This window comes from Euphorbia lathyris, chromosome 2, assembly GCF_963576675.1.
Source record: "Euphorbia lathyris chromosome 2, ddEupLath1.1, whole genome shotgun sequence".
Classification (NCBI taxonomy): domain Eukaryota; kingdom Viridiplantae; phylum Streptophyta; class Magnoliopsida; order Malpighiales; family Euphorbiaceae; genus Euphorbia; species Euphorbia lathyris.
The window spans coordinates 86331194-86340217 of record NC_088911.1 but is presented as its reverse complement, the minus strand read 5'-3'; the positions used below and the strand labels follow the sequence as shown (position 1 = coordinate 86340217).

The 9024-nt window shown below is 34.2% G+C and overlaps 1 protein-coding gene across 1 annotated transcript; it reads left to right on the top strand.

Moving 5' to 3' along the window:
- The first annotated feature begins 217 nt into the window (after window positions 1-217).
- Window positions 218-8802, top strand: LOC136220657 (E3 SUMO-protein ligase MMS21). The gene is made up of 7 exons (XM_066008455.1): window positions 218-387; window positions 2928-2999; window positions 3671-3781; window positions 3892-3999; window positions 5539-5678; window positions 8188-8273; window positions 8346-8802. Exons 1-7 carry the CDS (start codon window positions 292-294, stop codon window positions 8495-8497), a joined length of 765 nt encoding a protein of 254 aa, XP_065864527.1. The 5' UTR covers window positions 218-291; the 3' UTR covers window positions 8498-8802.
- The last annotated feature ends 222 nt before the right edge of the window (window positions 8803-9024 follow it).

Here is a 9024-nt window from a genome sequence, read left to right as displayed (position 1 = left end):
TAAGTGTGGTATACCTCCTACAAGCTTTAAGAATATTCAAATTGAGGATCGAGTAGTCCGGATTTCGAGAATGATGGTTCTCTATTAGTTTTTTTTTTCTGTTCAGTTTTTGTTTCTACAGGGTTTTAGCCTTCCGATTTAAAAAAAAAAAAAAAACAAACAAAATAAATATTAATGTATAGGTTACGGCCCAAATTGGGTTTTTAAGCCATTATTGTTCTTTTTTCCCTCCTCAAAACTCCCTCCAAAAGCAGTATCGTATTCCTACTGCAACGAACAACCTCAACCTACATGGCATCTACCTCGGCTTCCCGTGGCAGTGGTGCCGCCGGAAGAATCAGAAACTTGGCCTCAACTCTCTCCAGCGAAAACCAATCTCTCCTCGCTGTAAGTCGCAACGGTCTCCATCCGTTGTTTTGTATAATAAATTATTTTTATCCAGCTCGAAATTCAAAGTATGAAGATTGTTAATCACATCAATTTCTCTCTAAATCCTAATATATGCATAATTATAGAACGTTTTATGTATAGTTTTGCTCAATTTCGAATTACAAGGCGTCAAATTAAATGTTATCTTCTGTTGTGAGCGTTCAAATGCAGGAAGGGTGAAATCTCGCTTTTGTAAGATATAGGTTTATTCTTCTGAAAAAGAGTAGTTGATCGTCAAGTACTCAAAGCTTCCCTATGGCAACCTAATTGTGAAAACTTTCTTAATGGATATCAGTACTATTCTGACATCCTTTGAAATTTATATTCTAGTTGCTTCTTTTATGGTTACAAGTTTTCAATGCTAAACAAGAAATGACCAGTTTGTAGCTCGATTTTGCTTTTATTTTTGGCACCAGAATGCTAAATTATGACACTTTATCCAAAACCTAACCATGAATATGTACTTAAGTTTCTGATTGTTAAGCAAGTGATTTCTGTTGATTATCTCGTAGTTGGACTTTAATGTTTTGTTGGGAATACTGAAAGGACTTTTCTGTTTTTGGTAACTAAAACTTTTTGGGCTTAACAAGAGTAATGTTCATCAAAAGATTCTAACTAAATGGTTCTCTAACTTTCGCTGAGATAAGTTTCCAAACAAGAGGAGGTACTTTTCGAGAGGGATAGTGAAGTAAGGTTAAATAATCAACCTTAGTGGGATGTTGTTTGGATGGAGGTGAGGGTTCTATTAATATTTTATAAATAAAAACCTGCGTTTAACCTTGAAACTCCTTCCCAAGCAAGGAACCTTGCTTGACCTCACTAACCTTGCTTAACCTCCATTTAACCTCCATCCAAGCAGACCTTCATTGTTTCAAGGGGGGAGAGCGGAAAAAGGGAATTTCTAAAATTGCAAATCTTCAAACCATAGGCTGTGCATATATACAATGGTGTTGTTTATGAGTTTCAGGTACCATCTATTATATTTTGGTTCCCAATTGATGCAGTAGGTGTAGTGCAATTCTTATTTTCATTTTCTGATATTATTGTAATTTTTGTTTTATCGTATTTGTTAATATATCAACGTTACAATTGAGGCTTGGTTCTTCTATTAGTATATGTATGTTGAGTTATGTTTTGTTTATAAATTTTATACAGAGTATGGAACTGGTTATTTTTAACATGTTAGGTGGTAGTTATCTAACACTGCTTTTTTCCTTAGGAGTTGTATTTAAGTAGAATTAGAATTAACAGAAGAGTAGGAAGATTTTAATTAACATGGACTTGTTTAGCTTGTTAAATAGCCATGTTTCAAAAATTAGTAAAAACAAATAAAAAGGGAAGTCTTGAAAGCAGTATAGAGGCTGATATGTTTTTTCATCCAGGTGAAGGGTCTGTAACCAGTTCACAACCTTTGGAACTAAATGCTGTCACTTAAGTGGAAAATTCGAGAAAGATAAAACAAAAAAAAAAAGTGGAAAATTCGAGAAAGATAGAATTTTTATTTATTGTTTTCAGAATTTACCTTCCTGGAGACTGCTTGCCACCAGTAGATTAAGACTTCTTTTAATTTATTTCAATAACTTTATTGGAGCTACTTTGTTTCTTCTGAAATTATATCTTTCAAAAAATCAACTATATGTTTTTCTTTTTATCTTCAAAAGAAGATAAGCCTGTAGAATTATGCTGCTAAACTGTACCTCCTATTCTCACATTTAGCTTCTTGGTTTAGCATCAATTTGATGCTTGAAAGAAAGAAAGAAGGTATACCTTTGGAAATGGGCCAATGGCGCTAAACTGTGCCTCTCTCGTTTCTTGGTTTAGCATCAACAATAGCTGTCTTAGGCAAGACAAATTGCTTTTAAGAATTAAAGTTGGTGTAATGCTTTATAAGTGGAAAAAGTTGGACTTCTAAAACGCTAAACAACTAGTACTAGTTTATTACATGTTTCCTCTTGTATCTTCCTGAGCTTTCCTGGTTAGCATTTACAGCTGATGTCTTGCTTTTAAGAGCCAAAAGTTTTGTTAGTACCTTACTTCCAACTAGAAGATAGACACTTCTGAAATGCTTACCAATGAATACGAGTTTGTAATTCATGTTTCATCTTGTATCTAATCTAACTTAACATTATTGGTCAGAATTTGGATGAGGGCTTTATACTTTGAAGAGTTAAAATTGATTTTCTTAATTTGCTTCTAACTAGCATGATTATGCAATTCTGAATTTCGCCAACTAATGCAAGTTTGTGCTTGTAGAGGGCGAGCCTTGGCGCAACGGTAAAACGTTGTTGCCGTGTGACCAGAGGTCACGGGTTCGAGTCTTAGGAGCGGCCTCTTGCCAATTAAATTGGCAAGGGAAGGCTTGCCCCCAATACACCCTTGTGGTGGGACCCCTCCCCGGACCCTCGCTCAGCGGGGACGCGTAATGCGACCGGGCCGCCCTTTAATGCAAGTTTGTGCTTGTGTCCCACAAAGGATCAAATTTTAATTCTTTGTTTCAGGAAATTCGGAAGGCTCTGAATATGATGAAGGAAATTGCAGTTGATTTGGAGAAAGATAATGAATCTGGAAAGGTGCTTGAAAGCTTTTGTTTGGAGTTATTTTTTCTGTAAGATTTGTTTATGTTACACAGCATATAATTTGAGCTAGGACATCTATTTTTAGATTATTTGGTAACAAAGTAAAATTCATTATGCTGTGTTTCTGAGCAATTTAATGTCATTAAACAATTATGACTTAATCATTCACTAATCCTGATATCCAATGGCAAACTTGACCTTTTGATTCAATGCCTTTTGTCCAAAATAACTCGAATTATTCAGAGAGTTGTCAGTTTCCTTCTGGTTTCCTTTTCAACTAGATGGATCAAGAACTATTAGCTTATCCTCTGGTCTATATCTTGTCCTGTCTAGTCTTTTTTCTTTTTCTTTTTCGCTTGTTCTTTGGTAGTTTGGTCTTATCTGGTCAGACTAATCACTTCACTTTCCTTGGTTGTTTGCTGAGACACCTAGGATTTTTCTGTCACCTTGTGCATATAATTAATATCTGGTTAGCATTCTTGCTTTTGGTCCTTCTTTTGACTATTCTTTTTTTATAATTTTTGTTTATAGCTATGCTTCAGAAAATTTCAAATGTGATCCAGCACTTGTGCTTTTAGATGCTCGTATTTGCTTTCATTTTACAATTAACTTTTGATTTCTTATTTTTTTGCACCTTCACCTCATTGTTACCTTCATCATTCCAGGTAAATGAGCTTGACAATGCTGTTGCTGAATTGCTAGAGGCTTATGACAACTGTGGACATCATACATCCGTAATTGCATCAGTAGGAAATACATATGAGCCTCAGGAAGAGGTATTTATATCTTTTTTCTGTGCTCATGTTATTTATTTATTATTTGATAATACCATTTTGGTCATTTGTTTATTCTCAGACTTGCTCTTGGTCTGATGTTTGAATCACAGCTCACTGATTTTGAGAAGTTGCTTGGGGCTGAGTTTCAAAAGCTTAAATCAAGTTCTTCTGCTTCAAACAATCATCCATTATTACGTCAATTTAGAGTAGCAGTGTGGGTATGTTTTCCTGATATTAATAAGAAAAATTCAAAGATATTGCTTGGTTTATACCTATTGGTTGATTGATCTTATTTCTAGTTAATCATTAGCACTATCCTATTTCTGTATCAATTAAATAACTACAAAGGTCTAGTCTCCAATCAGCAGCATAACTATTCTACAATATGAATTTTTAATTGAACTACAAATTTATAGCAGTTCATAAAAATGGTGCAAGAAGTTCCAAAAAGACAAAAACATAGCTAAGGCAGTAAGGGAAAACAAGGCTTAATGCTTCTCCAGCCCCCTTAACTTGTCCAAATTGGTCATTTTACCCCTCCAACTCATCGAATGTCCTATTTACCCCCTTAACTCCATAAAAATGGTATTTCTCACCCCCTTAACTTGTCCAAATTTGTCATTTTACCCCTTCTCAACTCATCGAATATCCTATTTACCCCCTTAACTCCATAAAAGTGGTATTTCTCACCACTTATGATCCTATTTACCCTCTTAACTCCATAAAAATGGTATTTCTTATCCATTTATATTAGTAAAAAAAGTTGAAAAGAGAAAGAACGAATAAAAAATACAAATAACAAGAACATTAATATAAACAAGTTAAATACATTATATGTAGGGATAATGTACCAAAATAGGCCTATGATTTTTGGGGAAGTATCAATTTAGGTTCCACTTACAAAATAGCATAAATATAGGTTTAATGTTTAAAAAAAGTTATCAATTTAGGCTTCGATAACGGATTGTAAGGGGTGAAAAATACCACTTTTATGGAGTTAAGGGGGTAAATAAAACATTCTATGAGTTGGGGGGATAAATGGACAAGTTGGGGGGGTGAGAAATACCACTTTTATGAAGTTAAGGGAGTAAATAGGACATTCGATGAGTTGAGGGGGTAAAATGACCAATTTGGACAAGTTAAGGGGGTTGGGGAAGAATTAGGCCGGAAAACAATTTCCAAGTATTATCAGACTGCCAAAGTTGTAAGCTTTTCATCATTGCTCATGATTGTAAAGGTTTTCTTGACAATCAGAACTCCTTGCTGTTATTTTAAGTTTAGAACTATTCCATTTCTGGGACCCTGATTTTTGTTGAAGTAAGTTTGTAAAAAGCCTAAAAACCCAAAATGATTCTAACTGATTTTTCTTCTATAAACAAATCAAGGATCAACAATTTACGTTGATGCGGCCTCTGCAAGAATATTTATGTCTGACAAGGAGGACCTTTTTAAGTCAACCGCTATGGACGGGTAGGATTCGAGGTTGAATCAAGTAGCATGATTTTGACAGAAACTAGAGCAATAGTTGATCTGCTTGATTGGTCTATATGTACTTGTCTGGTTTTTACTCCTTACCTATGGTCCTATTGGTTTCTAGATGTTACTTGGATACCTGATTTTAGATTTATGATTTCTCCATGTTTGTTCTCCCTTTCTCACCCCACACAGACGTAAATGTATGCTCATACACTTTTTATTATAATGTGCTTATTTATCATGGATAATCATTTAGTGTGTTATATTTCACTTTCCTTCAGAATGTTCATCATGAAGGGCAACCAATGCCAGGTGAAGAACAGGAAGACATTGTAATGACAAGTACTCAGAGCAACCTTTTGAATAAAGTTTGCCCAATCAGTGGAAAGCCTGTTATTGAATTAGCAGAGCCAGTTCGCAGGTACTGTTCCTTTCTTGAAAATTATGTTCACTTCTTTCTTTACTAGTCTAGTGTTTTACTTTGGATTAACTGCTTAAACTTTGGCTGGAATTCAACATTCAAGCCAAAAAAGAGAGAATTGAGTGGCATTACTTACATGGAAAACCATATGCCTGCCTATATAGGCACATGCGTTTCTCCGTGCAAGAAATATTGAAGTTAGTGAAAAAGACCTTTTTAAGATTTAACTGTTACACATTTCTTTTCTTTGCATGTTGATACCCAAATAAAGAACTTGGCTGTGATTGTGACTGTTTGTTGATTGAGCTGATAAATATAACTGATCTTATATTGGGAAAAGATGATTGAAGGAATAAAGTAGGAAACTATTAGGTTTTTCGAAGAGTTCCTCTCTTGCTTGCCCTTGATAATTTTGACAAAATCAACTTCCTTCTATCATGCACTAGAAAGTTTCATATTGTGTGTAGCAGTGTCATTATTTGAAAGAGGCAAAGTTGCTTGGGAAAAAAAAAAAACCTTAGGGCAGGTATTGTCTGATTGATAGCCAGACATCTTTGCAAAAGAGAAGGTTCTCAACATAAGTAGACCATTGTTAAACTTCAAAACATTTTACCCTTACAACATTAGGTTTTTACTGGTCTAGCTTGATGAATTATATTTCATTTTCATCTTTGTTGCATGTATATTGCAACTTTCACTTCCTAATCTATTTATCACGTGACTGAATGCAATTTACTTTTGAAATCTTATATCAAATTAGGTTTTCATTCTTATAGGCATTAAAAAAATGTTGATTATTGTTGGATTTCATTCAAGGAGGGGAAAAGCTTATTATTTAGTTGTGAAACATATCAATTTTATGATGGAGTTGTACTGATGAATTTGCTGAATACTGTTCAATACTTTTGTGCCATATCTGATCTGATTCCTGAAGCTTCTGGTGAAAACTCTTAGGTTTCTTAAACTGAAAACTTGCTACATATTCAAATAATAATCCGACTCCTACTCAGTCTCAATTTTTTGGTTGTGTAACTATGGTTTTCGCGACCCTTGTGTCTATATTCAGTTGGAGACATAGTTTGCTAACTAATCATTCAGGTCTTCAGGCTAGTTGTTGGTTGCCTATAAACTACTGTCTTTTCATTATTAGTTTTATGTTCTATTATTTGGTCTACTGCAGTATTTATGTTGAGGCTCATTAAAATCAATAGTCATTGGACTAGCGTGTCACCTTTAAAATGGATGATTGGCGTAGATTAATCAGGGTTTATTTGTGATATAGGGCGGGATTTATTACGTATTATAACCCTAGTATAAATAGTCTCCAAAATTTTGCATTCAGATGCCGAAGTTTCCAGTATTATAATTTCGGGGCCTTTTAATCTATTTGATTCTCAAAAACTCTCTCATGTATTTAAAGTTATATTTGCATGCACATTCTCCTTGGAAATTATACATCTGTGAGCAATTGGTGTTGGCATGGATTTCCACTTATCAAACCATGATATAACAACACCTTTCAGACATCAATTTTCTTTAGCAAATGAAAGCAGTAAAAGCAATAGCTATTTTGCATCTGAGCTTAGCTTTCTAATGATCCCTGAACTTATCACGGAAGAATGTAAATGTTTATTGGCTACACTTTAAATCTTATCAATATTTGTACATCGGAACTTATAAAATTATTAATGTAATTTTTTGTGTGTTTATTTAGAGAACTTGCCAAAATATTATTTTAATTAATTTATTTATTTGTTAAATTTGATTTCACGGTCTTGCCAACTAGGGTTCTTCTCTTTCCACTCTCCATCTTTCCTTTTTTTTTGCATCTACATGTGAGGCAACCCAGTTATCCCTTTTAATCTAACATTAGTAAAGTTAAGATGCCTGATCAAGGACCTCTTACCAGGTTTTTTTTTTATATAAAAAAACCCTTCCCTTCTGTACAGATTATTTTGGTTGTAAGCATGGAAGATAAAGTAAAAGGTCTTTAATAGTTTGGAAGAAAACTGAGAGAAAAGCAAAAGATTGAGAAGAGAAATATAAAGATAGAAGAGGGAAGAGAGAGAAGTTGTCCTAGTAGCAAAATAGAACAGAGAAACTATTATTATAACTTGCAGCTTCCAAGTGAATATTTGACTGGGAAAATAACTAGAACTTTGAAGTCCAAGGACTCTAATGCATGAAATTTTCCATTGAAAATGCCTGTCATTCCGTAATGTGATGTCTATGGCACTACCTCATAGGGAATTTCTTTTCTTTCTTTTACATGAGAAGTTTAGGTCTTGCTTGTTTTGTTGCATATTTCCATTATCCTGTAGCAGAAACTTTCTATCTGGCTTGCTATTCAGAAAACTACTCTGGAGGCCACTGAAAAAGTAGTGGAAGTTCATGCCATTATATGCTTTAGCTAATACATTTAAAATTAAAGCATTTTTTTAAATCATTTTAAATTATTTGTCTTCAAACCTTATACTTATTCTGTGTCTTGTTTCAAATTTTCATGTAGTATGGAATGCAAGCATGTATATGATAAGAAGACAATCATGAGCTACATAGCAAGTGAGAAGGGAAGAGCAGTTTGCCCCATAGCAGGTATGTAATGAGTTATTATTTGAAATGTATTTCCATGAGCCGGTCTAGAATAAGGTTCATTTCTTGTGCCAGGTTGCCCCAAGATGTTGCGGGCAGACAGGGTAGTATGTGATGCAATGTTGCTGGTTGAGATTGGGGAAATGCGATCGATGAATCAACAAACTGATAGGACTAATGTTGTAGAAGATTTCACAGCACTCGATGATGAAGAGGACGACGATTGATCAGTGTAGGTTCGTACGTACGTACCAAAAGAAATTGATGTAGTCCATATCAGGATTTTGAGCTCTCTCTATGCATGCAACAGCAACAGGGAGAAATGAAACTTTATCTTGTCTATCTCTTTGGTGAATTAAAGCTTTAGATATGCATTTCTTTGTTGTGAACCTACTAACTATTCTTGAATGTCAGTGAAAGCAGCAGTTGTCACTGCCCACTATTTAAGTCTGTCAATATGCTTCTCTATAAGACAACTTCAAGTAAATGATGGCATTCATCTTTTACTTTGTGTGTGATTTTACTGGTTCAAAACTTAGTTGACATTTATTTTTTCAAGGCTTTTCACCTAATGCTAAAACTTAGCAAAATAATATATACGAAAATTAGTGGAGCAAAATGGCAAAAATAGAAAATGTTTGTCCAAATGGAAGAAAAAAATACTGAAAATATCAAAACAAATGTATAAAAAATAACAAAATGCTGGAAAATAATTTCTATAGCAGCAGTAAAAACAAACAACTGTGGATAATCA

What these genes read in the sequence shown, in the direction of transcription:
- LOC136220657 (XM_066008455.1), top strand. Translation starts at nt 292, where the DNA reads ATGGCATCTACCTCGGCTTCCCGTGGCAGTGGTGCCGCCGGAAGAATC. An exon ending in AAAACCAATCTCTCCTCGCT is followed by an intron (nt 388 to 2,927) that starts GTAAGTCGCAAC and finishes TCTTTGTTTCAG; the next exon opens with GAAATTCGGAAGGCTCTGAA. An exon ending in AGCAGTTTGCCCCATAGCAG is followed by an intron (nt 8,274 to 8,345) that starts GTATGTAATGAG and finishes TTCTTGTGCCAG; the next exon opens with GTTGCCCCAAGATGTTGCGG.